The sequence below is a fragment of the Scyliorhinus torazame genome, chromosome 1, assembly GCF_047496885.1.
Source record: "Scyliorhinus torazame isolate Kashiwa2021f chromosome 1, sScyTor2.1, whole genome shotgun sequence".
In the NCBI taxonomy this organism is placed as follows: Eukaryota; Metazoa; Chordata; class Chondrichthyes; order Carcharhiniformes; family Scyliorhinidae; genus Scyliorhinus; species Scyliorhinus torazame.
Window position 1 is genome coordinate 16,524,510 of NC_092707.1, and position 20,140 is coordinate 16,544,649.

General features: G+C 46.2%; 1 protein-coding gene across 2 annotated transcripts in view; it reads right to left on the reverse strand.

The window, feature by feature from the left end:
* Positions 1 to 18,238, reverse strand: part of dgcr8 (DGCR8 microprocessor complex subunit) — a 127,115-nt gene extending 108,877 nt beyond the window's left edge. For both annotated transcript variants that reach the window (XM_072470684.1, XM_072470599.1), the window contains exons 1-4: positions 18,147 to 18,238; positions 5,218 to 6,232; positions 3,324 to 3,486; positions 1,228 to 1,370 (exon numbers count right to left, since the gene is read on the reverse strand). In XM_072470684.1, coding sequence (XP_072326785.1) covers positions 1,228 to 1,370; positions 3,324 to 3,486; positions 5,218 to 5,925 — 1,014 coding nt within the window. In that variant the 5' untranslated portion in view covers positions 5,926 to 6,232; positions 18,147 to 18,238. The remainder of the gene's footprint in view (positions 1 to 1,227; positions 1,371 to 3,323; positions 3,487 to 5,217; positions 6,233 to 18,146) is intronic.
* Between the last annotated feature and the right edge of the window lie 1,902 nt (positions 18,239 to 20,140).

Below are 20,140 nucleotides of genomic sequence, written 5' to 3' on the forward strand. Positions count from 1 at the left end.
TGGGAATCAGAATCCAAATAGGAAGTTCAAAAATAACTTGGATTCAATCCAAGACCTACGTAGCCTTAACTTAGCCAGAGGAGTTTCTGATGCAAATACACTCAGCATTCCTGAGTTACACAAGGGGAATAACATCAGCCATTAACTGCTATCCTGTTAAGGTGGCACGGTGGCACAGTGGCTAGCACTGCTGCCTCACAGCACCGAGGACCCGGAATCGATCCCGGCCCCGGATCACTGTCCGTGTGGAGTTTCCACATTCTCCCCGTATCTGCGTGGGTCTTACCCCCACAACCCAAAGATGTGTAGGGTTGGTGGATTGGCCACGCTAAATTGCCCCTTAATTGGAAAAAAAGAATTGGGTACTCTAAATTTTTTTTATTTTTTTTTTTAAACGGTTATCCAGTTAACCTCTCGTAAAAGTGCAAAGATGCAAAACAGCTCATCCAACACTCTCTAAGTCAGACCCAGTGGGGATATCCATGGACCGTGGCTGTGACGCATCAAGAATATCACTGGACTATCAACCCAGAGATGATGTTCTGCTGATATGAGTTCCACCACTGGTGGAATTTAAATTCAATTCATGAAATCTGGAATTGAAATTATTCTCACCATTGGTGACCACAAAACTATTAAAAACCCACCAGGTTCACTCACGTCCTCGAGGGTAGGAAATCTGCCAACCTTACCTGGTCTGGTCTCAGACCCACAGCACTGTGACTGACTCTTAACTACGCTCTGAAATGGCCCAGCAAGTCACTCAGTTCAAGGGCAATTAGAGATGAGCAACAAATGTTGGCCTTGCCATTGCCGCCCACATATCATGAAAGAATAAAGAAAAAGAAAATCATGAATTAAGACCCCAAATCACCATCCAACGACAACAAACATGGCCTAATTAGTATGCCCAAGTCCCAAGAATGAATTTAGAAACAAGTCACTGCCTTCAGCAGAAATGATGTGGAGATGCCGGCATTGGACTGGGGTGAGCACAGTAAGATATCTTACAACACCAGGTTAAAGTCCAACAGGTTTGTTTCGAATCACTAGCTTTCGGAGCACTGCTCCTTTCTCAGATTCTGAGGAAGGAGCTGCACTCCGAAAGCTAGTGATTTGAAACAAACCTGTTGGACTTTAACCTGGTGTTGTAAGACTTCTTACAGTGTTCAGCAGAAATGGATCATGTAAATATTTTCAAGATGTAATATTTAATGTATTTCCTACCCTGATGCTTCCAGTTCCTAAGAAATAAGGTCGCGACCAAGTAACTACCCTGGTTTCCCTGTGCAGGTAAACTGGAATACCAGAATTATGGAATGTCATGATCCAGCCGTCAGGAAGGGGCTCACTTGGTGGACGGCCACGATCTATAAAGAATAAAACAAACTTAATACCAGACGAAGCTCAAGGCATCTTAATTCAAGTCGCAATACCAAAACAGAATCAGGGATGAAAATATTGTAGAACTAATGGGCAACCATGAAAACAGTGACACAAACAAAACCCACAACCAGGCTTGCGGGACACAACAAAGCAAATTCAAAATACTCAACCAGAGAACAAAATTGTACAGCTTCTGCAAACTGTACAGAGAATGAATAGAACACCAGTAGAACAAAACAGCAGCTAGACAAGTATAATCAGGATGGATGCTGAACACTGAAAAAAGTTAAAACATTTATCTTCTCAAATCTATCCGAATGACACAACAAGATGAGATGAGAAAACGCATCGTAGAGTTAAAGTAAAATTAAGATTTTTTATTTTTATTTTTTAAACCCATTAGCAGAGACCTGGGACCATGTAACCTACTCAACTTTAGGCCAGAAAACAGCGTAGCCAACAGAAAGATTAGAAGACAAATGACTAACAGACCTCAAGTTTAGTTCAGGCCAACCTTTTCCCAGTTCTGGTGAACGATCACCATAACCAAAGCGGAAGTTCATGGAATTGAGAACAAGTTATTGCCCTGATTAGGAGACTGGCTGAGCGGCAGGAGATAGAGAGTAGGGATAATGGGCAAGAAGGCTAATTCGCAGGATTGCGGCATCCCACAAGGATCTGCCAATTAGGCCTCAACTGTGTATTGTATTTATTAACAATGTATGATGGGAGAGAGAGCCACATATCCAAGCTATCAATGACACAAAATTAAGGCAGCATTTTAAGTAGTATAGATGAAAACATGAAATAACAGAGATACTAATAGATTCAGTGAATGGGTAAAACTGTGGAACTGGATTTCAATATGGGCAAGTGTGAGGTAATCTACTTTGGGCTTAAAAAGGATACTTTCTAAATGATGAAAGGTCAGAAGCAGCCAGAGACCAAAGAGACTTGGGTCAGATATAAAAGGTATGGGTAACGTGGACGTGGAGCAGGTGCTTCCTTTTGTGGGGCATTCTAAAACCAGAGGTCATACTCTTAGAATAAAAGGTAGCAAATTTAAAACAGATTTGAGGAGAAACTACTTCTCCCAAAGGACTGTGAATCTGTGGAATTCGCTACCCCAGAGTGCGGTGGGTGTTGGGACGGTGAGTAAATTTGAGGAGTTCAATAGATTTTTAATTGGTAATGGGTTGAAGGGTTATGGAAAAGGGGCAGGACGGTGGAGTTGAGGCCAGGATGGGATCAGCCATGGTCACATTGAGGGTGTTAGGCTCAGGAGGCTGAATTGCCGACTCCCGCTCCTAGGTCATGTGTTCCAGGGAGGAGATGCTCTGGCTGATTTCGCAATCCAGCTCCTGGTCTGTAGCATTGTAGGTAGCAGATGAGGAACATATCAGCCATGATAGAATAGCGGAGCAGACCCAATGGGCCGAATGGCCTAATTCTGCTCCTATATCTTATGAACTTACTAAAATGTCACACCTTGTGTACTGCTCTCAGTTCTGGGCACTACAAACATTGATTCTAGGTAAATTATTAATTTTAAATCAGGGATTGATTAACTAAAGACAGGTGTACGAGTTAGGTCACAGATCAGCCATGATCTCACTGACTGACAAAACAGGCCATAAGGGCTAAATGGCCTTTTTCTGTCCCTTTAATATTAGCACAATCTCAATAACGTTCAGGAACAATTACATCATCAAAAACTAGGGTTTGTGTCAAAAAGATAATGGTCACACAAGGGTAGGAGCAAGGTAGAGTAGGAGCTTTTACCTATACCAAATCTTTGTATATCACACTCAAGCTTAACTACGAATGCAAAATTGGGTAATGAGTTGCCTTTTCTTAAGCAGTGCCAAGTCCCCGTTTTTAAAAAAACTTCAGCAAGAAAGGGAAGAAAACCAGGTTAGGTTGTGTAATGCACTTACTTTTTAACACAGTTTTAATTTTGGTCATCATTGGCTGCACACTAGTTTCTTCATCAGTCTGGTGGTCACTGTCACCAGTATTCTCCTCTTCTACCCGTTTCCTCTTTCTGGGAGGGGGTAGCACCGCTTCCAGGAGCGCATCAACATCATTATCAAAATCATCCTGTAAAATACAGCATTGAAGGCCATCCCACTATAATAGTATGAAGATTTCTAAATGGGTCATTTCAAAAGAAAAAAATGCTTTTTAAATTCTAGCTGCATTCATTAAAAAAATAAATTTAGAATACCCAATTCATTTTTTCCAATTAAGGGCAATTTAGCGTGGCCAATCCGCCTACCCTGCACACCTTTGGGTTGTGGGGGCGAAACCCACACAAACACGGGGGAGAATGTGCAAACTCCACACGGACAGTGACCCGGGGCCGGGATCGAACCTGGGTCCTCAGCGCCGTTGGCAGCAGCGCTAACCACTGCGCCACCGTGCCGCCCTCTAGCTGCGTTAACACAATAATTGTGAGATTTAAATATTTTTCATTCCATTAAACTAAAGCTGCAGGATTTTGCACTAAGTTTTGTAACAATGGCTACAAATACTGACCATTTACCATGCTCTCCAAAAACCTTTAACAACATGGGTACAAGGTGACTGAAATAAATATATACGTACATCTTGAGCCTGTCAATTAACTTCAGAGTGCATATTACTAAAACAAAAGTCTGCTGACATTCCTCTGTGGAGTAAAGTTACAGCTCACACACCAACAATGAATCGATCATTCCAGTATTCCCAATTTGTTTCTGGGCAATTTTAAAGCATTTAATACTACAAAAAGTTAAAAGAATGCTTCTGAAGCAATTAAAGGTGCTTGCTTCAAAAATATGTTTCATAAACTAATAAACATACCTGGAGAACCTGGTGAGCCCACAGACAAGCTTGTATTTTATCACCGGAGTTTATGACTACAAAACATTATGTGGGATGCCATCATTTAAATTTAAAGTCGGTCATGATAATAAATTACTTGGAAGCACTGAAAATAGGTTCTTGTGTATATAAATAATATATATTTTACGATCTTGCAGCTATTTATAAAGTGGGTAGGTTATTTCAAATTGAAACACATACAATACACTAAAAGATGCAAAAGATACTTGTTGCACACTTCCGTTGTCAGAGTTTAAACTTCCAGCCCAGGCTCGATGCCATCACTGTATTGAGCTTTATCTAATGCTCTGGTCAGTCTTCAGAGTTGGTTCATCCATACACACCTACAGATGGGTGGACACAACTCTGACTAACCAATTCATAGACAAGGAACTGGCATCAGAACTACGCAGCAGTTTGCATTTCTGTTCATCCATTCTACTGACTGAAAGACCACAGTTGCAGGAAAAGAAGCGAAGTTGGAACGGAAGGATACTTTCGCATTTAAAAAAATTAAAACAATCTGCATATTCACCAATAATGGAAATGTTTTCCCCTCACTAACTGTATGTAAATATAAATACAGCTCACTGTCTTGTGGACTGAAATAAATTGCACTTTTGACTCAAACTCTGCCAGCTTGAAAAATTGTCGGTGGACAGGGTATCCTGGCCTGAAAGGGCTGGAAAAAAACACAGGGTTCAAAATACTATACATATTACCTGATGCATGTAAATAGAGTGAACAATTAGAAATCTGATCCGAAATGGCCTGCAAATGTCAACATTTTGACGGCATGCTCTTTTGCAATTTAATAACAGGCCAATCTTTAATAAGAAAGGTTACATGCACCAGGTAGGTGAAAGGGACAAAAAGGAAAAGGTAGACAAGGCATTTATATAACACAAGGATAACTCCACGTGCAGTCACGTGTGCACGTGAGTATTTTGAACCCTGCTCACATACCTCAAATGAATAACTCAGAGCTTCTTCATCGACGTGATCCTGTTGAATGATCATTTCAGATTTGAAACCTGTTCCCTCAATATCATCTGTTTCAAAGTTTTCTGTAAAGTCTTCTAATTCATCGAGTACTGCAAATTCCACTTTTTTCTCTTGATTGTCTTCAACTTCTTGCTTATCCGTACCTTTACTGCAGACGCCCCCTGACCCCACTACCCTATCACTGTCAAAAGGAGTGCCATGCAAATCTCCATTCACACTATTGACAAATTCAATATTTTTCTCACCAGATTCAACACCAGTATAAACTACCTGCCTGTCCTTGCTTTTACTATTATCTGTAAAGACAACTCGAATTTTTACATCCTTGAGCAACTTAATATCAGGGGCAAACTTAGGAACAGCTGGTGCGTGACGCGCTGTTCTTGGACTCAGTGGACAGCTTCCCGATACTGTTGTGAATTGATTGTTAAAGACAGTGGATTCCATTGTAACAAGCTGGTCTTGGCTGCACGCATTACAGTCCCCAGCGGGAGTGTCTGAAAGTCCATCACCACCAGAGCCAACGTCCATAACTTCTGCGTCACTGGACATTTGCAGGGGAGGTGGTGGAGGCGGCGGCGTGCTTGGAGGAAGAGGTGGGGGACACGGCTGATTCTCCACATTCTGTGGCTCTTTGGGCATAGGTGGTATACTTCCAAACGTTTCCATCTTTCAAATCCTAATATCAATTCTAAGCTATAAAGAGTCTTGAACAAATTATATCTTAATCAAATACCCAATTAAGTAATTAAACATAAGCCAGTCCAAGTAAATTATCTGAAAGTTATGGTACTAATCAAATTTTACAGATGATTCAGTTAAGCTGACTACATTGTTCTTTTCATTAAAGTAGACAGCTTTCAGAATCACTGTCTCAATTATTGGAAATCACAATGTATTCAGCTTAATCAACGCCTGCGATTAGTCAAGAGTTCATCATCTTGAGTCCTTGACACCATCTTCTACTGATCACCACCTGCAGAGACACAATAAAATGCAAATAATCATTTTCACCAAAAGGTTATCAACTGTCAGTGAAAATCTAGCTGTCAGAACTACGCTAACCAGTACACTCTTAAATTCCCATCTGTTCTCTGTTCAAGATCTACTCCAGAGACTTGAGCACATCATTGCATTGGCATGTGTGCGCAACCTTGTTGTGCGGACATGGCGGACTGCCACATATGTCTACATTAGGAAATTTCACTGGCTATACTTCACTGGCTATTTTGTTAGTTCATCCTTTCTTTGGTACAGTATTGAAACAAATTAGTTAACACCTCCACTGATGCAGTGGAGATAAAAGTCCAAACTAATGCAGTAAGGAATTTGTACAGAAGTATCCTGCAAATGTAATTTCAGTGTTGAAGCTTTTAAAGAACTGGAAAAAGTATTTGAAAATTGGTGTTCATGTTTGTATTTCTAAAGACTACTCAAGTTGTACAATTTAATTCTCTAGTTTTATTCGAAGCCCTGGTGAGATCACAAACAATTTTAAAAGCAGTATTCCTCTACACATTAAATCTGCCGAGTATTTCAGAGTATTAAATCACCCAAATCTACAACTTTTCTAAGTCTTTTTAAAATTATTCACCAAACAGTAGACAACTAGCCCAGTTGATTAAATAACCCATATATTATAGTAATGCAAAATTAATGTTAGCATAATGTGTGGTATTACTAAACTTACAGAAATGAGGACACAGAAAATTTGTCATGTCAAGGTGCACATTAACCACATCTTTCTGATATCAAACAGGAGAAATTTGTAGTTATACAGCACTTCACACTAAACTCCTCCCAAGGTGTTTCACACAATTACTTCCAAATGCAGTCACTACTGTTGTGTTAACAAACTTGAATTATCACATTCTTATTAATAGCCGTTGGTAGTACAGAGCTCGAGTATTGCTGACAAAAAAAGCAAACTTTTTCATCATGCATTCATCAGGACCCTTCACAAGAATACCAGTACCAGGGAAACAGCAATTTATACTGTTTGAAAAGACAAATCTGCTGGGAGGTTCTCGAACACTGGTCAATCTAGGCATTGGGATTCATGCAGTCCCACATGCTACATGATTGGATCAGCACCTTGTAAATAGGGCCCAAGCCATTTGCTCATCATACAAGCTTGAAGCTGAAGTAGGACGCATCACAGGCATCCTGCAGTACACACCCTGCAGGGTACTGGCTACCTAATCAGATAACTTTGCACTGATTATCACAGAAATCCATGAAATGACCTGAGGCCATCACTTTGGGCCCTTAAAAGTGCCCAGTCTACCTCAGGTTACCCTGGAAGAGCAAGGTATCTCAAACGTTTGAGCAACAGTTCGTGAAGCTTGTTGTTTCACACTGTTACTATCCAGCAGTAACACGAGTGGTATTCACCACTGACAGAATGTTGCCATCATGCCAAAAAGACATTCTGCCTGTGGCACAAATTAGTAATGTGTTGAATTCATTTCAGTGCCAGTGTGACGATTGGTATGTCGGCCATACATTCCAAAGAATAAATGAATAAACAACAAATTAATAAACAACTGGAATTGAAAGCTACTCTCGGTAATGGTAACCATGCCAGCTATCATCAATTGTTGAAAAACCTATCTGGTTCACAAAGTCCTTTAGGGAAGGAAATCTGTCGTCCTCACCTGGACCGGCCTACATGTGACTCCAGATCCACAGCAATGTGGTTGACTCTTAACTGCCCTCTGAAATGGCCCAGCAAGCCCCTTAATTCAAAGGTGATTAGGGATGGGCAACAAAGGTTGGCCTTGTCAGTGATGTCTGCATCGCATTAAATAATTTAAAAAGCTTGCCCCAGCTGCTGATCGCAATGGACAAGGTATAGACTGTACCAAACCAGCTCGCGCTCACAAAACTCAAATCAGTGTCCAACATTACACAGATACACAGAAGATGAAGCGGCCTTCTGGCCCTTCGAGCCAGCTCTGCCATTTATCACGATCATGGATATTGCGACCTTTAAGACTTATCTGGATAGTTACATGAACAAAGGGGTAGAGAAGGATGCAGGCAGTTGGTCTAGATAGGACATGTGATCGGCGCAGGCTTGGAGGGCCGAAGGGCCTGTTCCTGAGCTGTATTGTTCTTTGTTCTTCATGGCTGATCATCCAACTCAATAGCCTAATCCTGTTTTCTCCCCATAACCTTTGATCCCATTCGCCCAAGTGCTATATCTAGCTGCCTTTGAATTATTCCATGTTTTTAAAAAAAATATGCTTATTCAAATTTTTCCAACAAAATCTTTATAACAAACAAACCCCCCCCCCCCAATAACAAAAAGAACACAAACATCACAATCAAAAATAATAAACTACTGATACATTGGGTTTCTCCCACAAATATTAACCCCCCTATATAACATTCAAAAGTACCCTTGGGGTACCCTTGGGGAACCCCCCCCCCCCCCCCCCCCTCCTGGGTTGCTGCTGCTGACCTCCTCCTAGCGCTCCGCGAGATAGTCTAGGAACGGTTGCCACCACCTGAAGAACCCCTGCACAGACCCTCTCAAGGCAAACTTTATCCTCTCCAACCTAATGAACCCTGTTCCACACTGGGGGGCTTCGCGTCCTTCCATAATAGCAAGATCCTCCGCCGGGCTACCAGGGATGCAAAGGCCAGGATACCGGCCTCTTTCGCCTCCTGCACTCCCGGCTCGTCCGTTACCCCAAATAGTGCCAGCCCCCAACTCGGCTTGACCTGGACTTTGACCACCTTGGACATTGTCCTCACGAAACCCCTCCAAAACCCCTCCAGTGCCGGGCACAACCAGAACATGTGGACGTTATTTGCCGGGCTTCCCGAGAACCTCCCACATCTGTCCTCCACCCCAAAGAACCTACTCAACCTCGCCCCTGTCATATGCGCTCTGTGAGTAACCTTGAATTGTATTCGGCTGAGCCTGGCGCAAGAGGAAGAGGAGTTAACCCTACTCAGGGCATCAGCCCACAGACCCTCATCAATCTCCTCCCCAAGCTCCTCCTCCCACTTGCCCTTTAGCTCCTCTACCGAAACCTCATCCTCTACTTTCATCTCTTGATAGATCGCCGAAACCTTGCCTTCTGCGACCCATGCACCCGATATCACACTGTCCTGAAACCTCTGTGCCGGGAGCAACGGGAATTCCCTCACCTGCCGCCTCACAAACGTCCTCACTTGCATATACCTGAACGCATTTCCCGGGGGTAACCCAAACTTCTCCTCCAGCTCCCCTAGGCTCGCAAAAGTCCCATCTATAAACAGGTCCCCCATTCTTCTGATCCCTGCCCGATGCCAGCTCCGAAACCCCCCATCCATCGTTCCCGGGACGAACCGATGGTTCTCCCAAATCGGGGACCAAACCGAGGCTCCCACCTCGCACCTATGCCGTCTCCACTGCCCCCAGATCTTCAACGTTGCCGCCACCACTGGACTCGTGGATTACCTTGTCGATGAGAGCGGCAGCGGTGCCATCACCAGCACCCTCACGCTCATGCCCCTGCAGGACGCCATCTCCAACCTTTTCCGCGACGCCCCCTCTCCCTCTATTACCCACTTACGGATCATCGCCACGTTGGCTGCCCAATAGTAGCCGCACAGATTCGGCAGCGCCAGCCGTCCCCCGTCCCTGCCACGCTCCAAAAACACCCTCTTTACCCTTGGGGTCTTATTTGCCCACACGAAACCCATGATGCTCCTACCTACCTGTTTAAAAAAGGCCTTGGTAATAGAACATAGAACATAGAAAATACAGCACAGAACAGGCCCTTCGGCCCACGATGTTGTGCCGAACCTTTGTCCTAGATTAATCATAGATTATCATTGAATCTACAGTGCAGAAGGAGGCCATTCGGCCCCACTGAGTCTGCACCAGCTCTTGGAAAGAGCACCCTACCCAAACTCAACACCTCCACCCAACACCAAGGGCAATTTGGACATTAAGGGCAATTTATCATTGGCCAATTCACCTAACCCGCACATCTTTGGACTGTGGGAGGAAACCGGAGCACCCGGAGGAAACCCACGCAGACACGGGGAGGACGTGCAGACTCCGCACAGACAATGACCCAAGCCGGAATCGAACCTGGGACCATGGATCTGTGAAGCAATTGTGCTATCCACAATGCTACCGTGCTGCCCTTAAGAACAAATAAATCTACACTATATCATTTTACCGTAATCCATGTACCTATCCAACAGCTGCTTGAAGGTCACTAATGTTTCCGACTCAACTACTTCCACAGGCAGTGCATTCCATGCCCCCACTACTCTCTGGGTAAAGAACCTACCTCTGATATCCCTCCTATATCTTCCACCTTTCACCTTAAATTTATGTCCCCTTGTAATGGTGTGTTCCACCTGGGGAAAAAGTCTCTGACTGTCTACTCTATCTATTCCCCTGATCATCTTATAAACCTCTATCAAGTCGCCCCTCATCCTTCTCCGCTCTAATGAGAAAAGGCCTAGCACCCTCAACCTTTCCTCGTAAGACCTACTCTCCATTCCAGGCAACATCCTGGTAAATCTTCTTTGCACCTTTTCCAGAGCTTCCACATCCTTCCTAAAATGAGGCGACCAGAACTGTACACAGTACTCCAAATGTGGCCTTACCAAAGTTTTGTACAGCTGCATCATCACCTCATGGCTCTTAAATTCAATCCCTCTGTTAATGAACGCGAGCACACCATAGGCCTTCTTAACAGCTCTATCCACTTGAGTGGCAACTTTCAAAGATGTATGAACATAGACCCCAAGGTCTCTCTGCTCCTCCACAATGCCAAGAACTCTACCGTTAACCCTGTATTCCGCATTCATATTTGTCCTTCCAAAATGGACAACCTCACACTTTTCAGGGTTAAACTCCATCTGCCACTTCTCAGCCCAGCTCTGCATCCTATCTATGTCTCTTTGCAGCCGACAACAGCCCTCCTTACTATCCACAACTCCACCAATCTTCGTATCATCTGCAAATTTACTGACCCACCCTAATCATAATGGGAAGGCACTGGAACACAAAGAGAAACCTCGGGAGGACCACCATTTTAACCGACTGTACCCTGCCCACTAGTGAGAGTGGCACACATCCCATCTTTTGAAATCCTCCTCCATCTGCTCCACCAACTGAGTCAAATTGAGCTTGTGCTGGGCCCCCCAGCTCCCAGCCACCTGGATCACCAAGTACCGAAAGTTCCTTTCTGCCCTCTTCAATGGTAGGTCGTCTATCCCTCTTCCCTGGTCCCCTGGATGCACCACAAAGAGCTCACTTTTCCCGACACTGAGCTTATAGCCCAGAAGTCCCCAAACTCCCTTAGGATCCGCATGACCTCCACCATCCCCACTCGGGCTCTCTTAACCGGCCCATTCAGGCCCCTCACATTCCAAGTTATCAGCCGGATTGGGGGGCTTCTCACAACCCCCCCCCCCTCCCCACGCCGACTAGCCATCTCCTTTTCTAGGCCAGTCACGTGCCCGCGCCTCCCGCACCCTCCAGTCCCCCAGACAGCGGACCCCCGCCCCGACCACCTCTCCTATTTCCAGTTCCCCATTGGCCAATGCAGCAGCAACCCTATACCCCCCTCCCCGCTAGATCCATATCTAGCTCTTTTGCTCCCCCCATAACACTCCCGTAAGTCAACTGGCTCCTGCTGACCCCGGCCTCTCCTGCCTTCCCATCGACCCCCCCCCCCCAGTGTGGGAATCCCCCCTCCCCTTCAGTCAGTGTGCGCTCCTCCGATCCCCACCGCCGTCCTTCCCTAGCGTGGGAAAAAGCCCGCGCTTTCCTAAGCCGGCCCCGCCCCCTCTGGCGCAGCTCCTCTTGCGGCATTATCTCAATTCCCCCATCCCCGGGCCTCCCCTCCCTCCAACACCGGCGCCCACACTCTCCCACAGCCTCCCCATCAAATCCCTTCACCCATCCCCATCCAGCACCCAACCAAGGGAACATTCCCTACACGTGGTTAAAACCATATATACAGCAGGCACCCCCCCCCCCCCAACAACCACAGACCCTCAATTTGAGTCCAACTTTTCAGTCTGTATAAAGCTCCAAGCCTCCTCAGGCGTTTCAAAATAGTGGTGCCGATCTTGGAATGTGAGCCACAATCGCGCTGGCTGCAGCATACCGAACTTCACCCCCTTCCGATGGAGCACCGCCTTGGTCCGATTAAAGCCAGCTCTCTTCTTGGCCACCTCTGCACTCCAGTCCTGGTAGATTCCGATCTCCGTGTTCTCCCACCTGCTGCTCCGCTCTTTCTTGGCCCATCTCAAGACACACTCTCTATCCATAAAGCGGTGAAACCTCACCACGACAGCCCTTGGCAGCTTGTTGGCCTTGGGTCTCCTCACCAGGACCCGATGAGCCCCATCTAGCTCCAGGGGGCTCGGGAAGGCTCCCGCGCCCATCAGCAAATTGAGCATCGTGCTCACATATGCCCCGGTATCGGGCCCCTCACTCCTTCAGGAAGACCCAGAATCCAGATTCTTCCTCTTCGAACTATTCTCCAGTTCCTCAAATCTTTCCGCCCACCTCTTGTGCAGCGCCTCGTGTGCCTCCACCTTCACCGCCAGGCCCAAGATCTCATCCTCGTTCTTCGAGGCTTTTTGTCGCACCTCCCGGATCGCCGCCCCCTGGGCCCTCTGGGTCTCCACTAGTTTCTCAATCGCCGCCTTCATTGGCGCCAGCATTTCTGTCTTCAGCTCCACAAAGCAGCGTTTAAGAAACTCCTGCTGCTCCTGCCACCACTGCGCCCATGCTGCTTGGTCTCCACCCACCGCCATCTTGCTTTTTCTCCCTCTCACTTTTCGCTGCTCCAAGATCCCTTTTTTCACCGCTCCACTCCTGGTCCAATCCATACACTGTCGGGGGGACCTTGCTGTCACCTTCCCACACTGGAAGCCGTCGAACAAGTGCCGTTGGGGCCCCTCTAGAGAGCCCTAAAGTCCGTTCTCGGCGGGAGTTGTCGAACGTGCGACCTATTCAGGCATGGCCGCAACCGGAAGTCCCAATTATTCCATGTTCTAGCATCAGCTACTTCCTGTGGTGATGAATTCCACAGGCTCACCACTCTTTGGGTGAAGAAATGGGTGAAGAAATGTCTCCTCATCTCTGTCCGATCTGAACCCTCAGACTGTAACACCTGGTTCTGGACACGCCCACCATCGGGAACATCTTCACTGCATCTACCCTGTCTAGTCCTGTTAGAATTTTCTAAGTCTCTGAGATCCCCCTTCATTCATCTGAATTCCAGCGAGAACAATCCTAACATGATGTGATTCCACAATTGGACAATATTTGCTAAATAATTCTCAGTGCGAAGAATTATGCTGAAAACCAATTTAAGATAGTCAGTTCGACTCGCAGTGTGGTACATTTGCATGTACAGGAAGCTATATATATTAACACATAGGACTTTGTTCTTTGCAGATGGAAAGAAAACATGCACACATTGCACCCGCTTCAGCTAAACAAAGTAACCGACAGCCATTCGCTGATTCATTCCCCAAGACAACGCCTTGACCAAGAGCTCTTACGTGATTGCTTAGAGACAGTGGACTGGTCCATATTTAAGAACTCAGCGACCAACATCAATGAGTATGCCACCACCGTCACAGACTTCATCAGCAAATGTGTGGACGACTGCATACCAAAGAAAGCAGTACGTACGTTCCCCAACCAGAAACCATGGCTCAATTACGAGATTGACTCCCTACAGAAGGACAGATCTGAGGCGTTCAAGTCAGATGACCCTGACCAAACAAGAAATCCAGGTACGACCTCCGCAAAGCCATCCGGAATGCCAAGAGAGAATATCAAACCAAGCTAGAGTCACAGACAGACTCTCGGCAGTTGTGGCAAGGACTAAACAACATAACGGGCTACAAAGCGAAGCCGAACAGTATCTCTGGCAGCAGCGCACCCTCCCCGATGAACTCAATGCATTCTATGCTCGGTTCGAGCAGGTAACCAACAATCCGCTATTGAGTGTCCCAGCAGCCCATAACTCACCCATACCCACCATCACGGCTTCAGAGGCCAGATCGGCCTTCCTGAAAGTGAATCCTCGGAAGGTGACGGGCCCGGACGGGATCCCTGGTCGTGCACTCAGAGCCTGCGCGGACCAGCTGGCAGAGATATTCGTGGACATCTTTAACCTGTCCCTACTCCACTCTGAGGTCCCCACCTGCTTCAAGAAGACCACCATTATACCGGTGCCAAAGAAGAACCACACAACGGTGCCTCAATGACTACCGTCCGGTGGCCCTGACTTCAGTCGTAATGAAGTGCTTCGAGAGGTTGATCATTAAGTGCATCACCTCCATACTCCCAGAACACCTTGATCCACTGCAATTCGCATACCGTCGCAGCCGGTCCACAGCAGACGTCATTTCCCTGGTCCTACACTCATCCCGAGAGCATCTCGACAACAAGGACTCCTACATCAGACTCCTATTTATTGACTACAGCTCCATCTTCAACACCATAATCCCAGCCAAGCTTATATCAAAGCTCCAAAACCTAGGACTTGGCTCCCCACTCTGCAACTGGATCCTCGATTTTCTTGACCAACAGACCACAATCAGTAAGAATGAACAACAACGCCTCCTCCGCAATAGTCAATACCGGGGCCCCGCAAGGCTGCGTACTTAACCCCCTACTCTACTCCCTGCGTGGCAAAATTTGGTTCCAACTACATCTACAAGTTTGCTGACGATACGACCATAGTGGGCCAGATCTCGAATAACGACGAGTCAGAATACAGGAAGGAGATAGAGAACCTAGTGGAGTGGTGTAGCAACAACAATCTCTCCCTCAATGCCAGCAAAACTAAAGAGCTGGTCATTGACTTCAGGAAGCAAAGTACTGTACACACCCCTGTCAGCATCAACGGGGCCGAGGTGGAGATGGTTAGCAGTTTCAAATTCCTAGGGGTGCACATCTCCAAAAATCTGTCCTGGTCCACCCAGGTCGACGCTACCACCAAGAAAGCACAACAGCGCCTATACTTCCTCAGGAAACTAAGGAAATTCAGTCTGTCCACATTAACCCTTACCAACTTTTACAGATGCACCATAGAAAGCATCCTATCTGGCTGCATCACAGCCTGGTATGGCAACTGCTCGGCCCAGAGCCGCAAGAAACTTCAGAGAGTCGTGAACACCGCCCAGTCCATCACACAAATCTGCCTCCCATCCATTGACTCCATTTACACCTCCTGCTGCCTGGGGAAAGCGGGCAGCATAATCAAAGACCCCTCCCACCCGGCTTACTCACTCTTCTAACTTCTTCCATCGGACAGGAGATACAGAAGTCTAAGAACAGTCGAGGGGCCAGATGGCCTACTCCTGCTCCTAGTTCTTATGTTCTTATGTAACACGCATGAACAAACTCAAAAACAGATTATTCCCCGCTGTCACCAGACTCCTAAATGACCCTCTTATGGACTGACCTCATTAACACTACACCCTGTATGCTTCACCCGATGCCGGTGTTATGTAGTTACATTGTATACCTTGTGTTGCCCTATTATGTATTTTCTTTTATTCCCTTTTCTTCCCATGTACTTAATGATCTGCTCGCAGAAAAATACTTTTCACTGTACCTCGGTACACGTGACAATAAACAAATCCAATCCAAGTCAAGCTCCCTGGTTTCAATTTCAAATAATGCTTGGCTGTTATCTGTCAGTCACCATTAATTGACTCATTCTCCATGCATCACCTCCACCAGAGCCATCTGTCAATTAATCAACAATCACCTCTCAAGCAGTATAAATTGTGTTTTCATCTTATGCTGGTATTTTTCTGAAGTACCCTGATGAGTGTAAGACTTTTTTATACTTGCCCATTGCTTCAACATGTCTCTTTTCAGCAATACACATTCTTATGTTTTTGATTTGATGCACAATGAATATTGTGTACAGTTCTGGGCACCACACTATAGGAAGGATGTGGACACAGAAGAGAGAGGGCAGAAGAGGTTCACAAGAATGGTTCCAAGGATGAGAAACTTCAGTTATGAGGATAGATTAGAGAAGAGTTTTGATAAAGATGTTCAAAATCATGAGGGTGCTGGACAGAGTAGATAGGGGGGGAAACTGTTCGTGCTCGCCAAAGCATCAAGAACAAGATGGCAAAGATTTAAAGAGATTTGCAAAAGAAGCAAATGTGATGTGAGAAAACAAAAGTGTTCACACAATGAGTGGTTCAGCTCTTGCATCCACTGTCTGGAAGTGTGGTAGAGGCAGGTTCAACCAAGGCATTCAAGAGGGCATCTGATGACATTGTGAACAGAAACGATATGCAGAGGGATGGGGAAAAGGCAGGGAATGGCACTAAACATAATGCAGACACGATGGCCTCCTCCCATACCATAACAACGAGGTATCTGTGAACTACTACTGCATTAAAAATTTCAAGTCATCGAATTGCAGCCTGCAATTCTTATTACACACTTTTTTTAAATCAGTTCTAATAAATACATCCAGACATTGTTAAAAAAAATAATTCCAAATTAAGTAGCAATTTAGCGTGGCCAATACACCTACCCTGCACATCTTTGGGTTGTGGGGGTGAGACCCACGCAAACGGGAGAACGTGCAAACTCCACACAGACGGTGACCAGGGGCTGGGATCGAACCCGGATCCTTGGCGCCGTGAGGCAGCAGTGCCAACTGCTGCACCACCATGCCGACTCTCCAGACGTTGTTAAAAATGGAGAAAATAAAATGTCAACTTTTTTTAAAAGGCCATGATGTGGAGATGCCGGCGTTGGACTGGGGTGAGATCAGTAGGAGTCTTACAACACCATGTTGAAGTCCATCAGGTTTGTTTCAATGTCACTAGCTTTCGGAGCGCTGCTCCTTCCTCAGGTGAATTAAGAGGTATGTTCCAGAAACATATAAATACACAGATTCCTGCCTCTACCACACTTCCAGAAATCCTACCAACTGTTCTGGCTTGACACAATTCACACCTCTTTAACCTGGGGTTACCCCATCTCTGGATCTGTAAAGATTTAATCACCTACTAATGCTCGTATTCCAAGCATTGCCTGGCATCTTTGAATCTGCCTATATATGTGTTTCTGGAACAGACCTCTTCATTCACCTGAGGAAGGAGCAGCGCTCCAAAAGCTAGTGACATCGAAACAAACCTGTTGGACTTTAACCTGGTGTTCTAAGACTCTTACTTTAAAAAAAGGGCACAAGAGGTGCAGCTTTAACCCAGAAACTGTGTTCAAAAGTAATAGTACGAAGTCTTACAACACCAGGTTAAAGTCCAACAGGTTTGTTTCGATGTCACTAGCTTTCGGAGCGCTGCTCCTTCCTCAGGTGAATTCATACTGTGCTTCGTACTGTGCTCACCCCAGTCCAACGCCGGCATCGCCACTTCAAAAGTAATGACCAACAGGGGGAAATGTGTCCCCCCACAACCCAACCCCAAGTAATTGGGCTAATCACCTCCAGCCATAAATTCCAAAAGAGTTGCTGCTCATCTCTGTGCATCTCCCTGGGTGGCTCAATGGCAGGTGGAACATGATTCCAATCGATGGAGGCTACACAGCAACAGGCCTTTGGGTGAACGCTGTTCAGCTTCACCTAGCCACCATCAACCTGTCGCTGATTACAGCAATTATTCAAAAACCTGAACATACTGAAAATACAATAAGCTGTCTAATAAACTGCTGCCTAATTTAAAACAGAAAGTTAGGTGGTGGGAAAGAGGCTGAGAGCCCGAGGCCTGAGGCCTGGTCTCGGCTTCATCCAAAAACAAGATGCATTTAATTGGGGAGACTGCTCCTCCAGAGGGTAAACCACGTTATTTGCCATGCAATAAACAGAAGGTGTTTTTCACGGCCATGTTTGTCAATGAGCCAAGCCTACCTCTTATACATTGATAAACACCACAGAATCTCATCGCCCTCCTTTCACCCATCGACCCCGGGCACCAGCACTAGGCCCAGCCCATGCGCATGCGCCACGCTGATGACGAAGTTGATGGACGTCCCGCTCAGCCAGTCGTCGGCCGGCCCGCCCATCCCGGCGCCACCGCTCATGCGTCCTCAGGAGGATTGACGTCCCGCTCAGCCAGTCGCCGGCCGGCCGGCCCATCCCGGCGCCACCGCGCATGCGTCCTCAGGCTGATTGACGTCCCGCTCAGCCAGTCGCCGGCCGGCCGGGCCGCCCATCCCGGCGCCACCGCGCATGCGCTCACAGGATGATGGGCGTCCGGCTCAGCCATTCGCGCGCCGGCCTGGGGACTGCGGCTCGTCACGTCACAACTTGATTGGCACTGCTTTCAGCCAATCGGCCCGCCAGTGCTGAGCACCGCCCCCATTCCAGCTGAGTGTCAATCAAAGCTCTGGCGCCATCTCCTCCTCCAGAGCTCAGGATGATCGAACCCCAACAGGAAGGCCATTCAGCCCATCAAATCTGCACTGACCCAGGGCGACACGGTGACACAGTGGTTAACATTGCTGCCTCGCAGTACCAAGGTCCCAGGTTCAATCCCAGCCCCGGGTTACTGTCCGTGTGGAGTTTACACATTCTCCCCGTGTCTGCTTGGGTCTCACCCCCACAACCCAAAGATGTGCAGGGTAGGTGGATTGGCCACGCTAAATTATAATAATATAATAATCTTTATCGTGGAATTTAAAATACAGTTGGAGGATGACAAGTTAAATCAAACACTAGTGTTTTGTGCTTAAACAAAGGCGATTACAATGGGATGAGAGAAGAACTAGCTAAGGTAGACTGGGAGCAAAGACTTCACGGTGAAGCAGTTGAGGAACAGTGGAGAACCTTCCGAGCGATCTTTCACAGTGTTCAGGAAAGGTTCATACCGACAAAAAAGAAAGACGGTAGAAAGGGGAAAAATCGACCGTGGATATCTAAGGAGGTGAGGGAGAGTATCAAATTGAAGGAAAAAACATACAAAGTGGCAAAAATTAGTGGGAGACTAGAGGACTGGGAAGTCTTTAGGGGACAACAGAAAGCTACTAAAAAGGCTATAAAGAAGAGTAAGGTAGACTATGAAAGTAAACTGGCTCAGAACATAAAAGCAGATAGTAAAAGTTTCTACAAATATATAAGACAAAAAAGAGTGGCTAAGGTAAATATTGGTCCTTTGGAAGATGAGAAGGGAGATTTAATAATAGGAGGCGGGGAAATGGCTGAGGAGCTGAACAGGTTTTTTGGGTCAGTCTTCACAGTGGAGGACACAAATAGCATGCCAGTGACTGATGGAAATAAAGATATGATAGGTGAGGACCTTGAGATGATTGTAATCACTAAGGAGGCAGTATTGGGCAAGCTAATGGGGCTAAAGGTAGACAAATCTCCTGGCCCTGATGGGATGCATCCCAGAGTGTTAAAAGAGATGGCTAGGGAAATTGTAAACGCACCAGTGATAATTTATCAAAATTCACTAGATTCTGGGGTGGTCCCAGAGGATTGGAAAGTAGCAAACGTGACACCACTGTTTAAAAAAGGAGGTCGGCAGAAAGCGGGTAATTATAGGCCGGTAAGCTTAACTTTGGTTGTAGGGAAAATGCTGCAATCTATCATTAAGGAGGAAATAGCGGGGCACCTGGAGGGAAATTGTCCCATTGGGCAGACGCAGCATGGGTTCACAAAGGGTAGGTCGTGTCTGACTAATTTGGTAGAATTTTGTGAGGACGTTACCAGTGCAGTAGATAACGGGGAGCCAATGAATGTGGTATATCTGGATTTCCAGAAAGCTTTTGACAAGGTGCCACACAAAAGATTGCTGCATAAACTAAAGATGCATGGCATTGAGGGTAAAGTGGTAGCATGGGTAGAGGATTGGTCAACTAACAGAAAGCAGAGAGTGGGGATAAATGGGTGTTTCTCTGGTT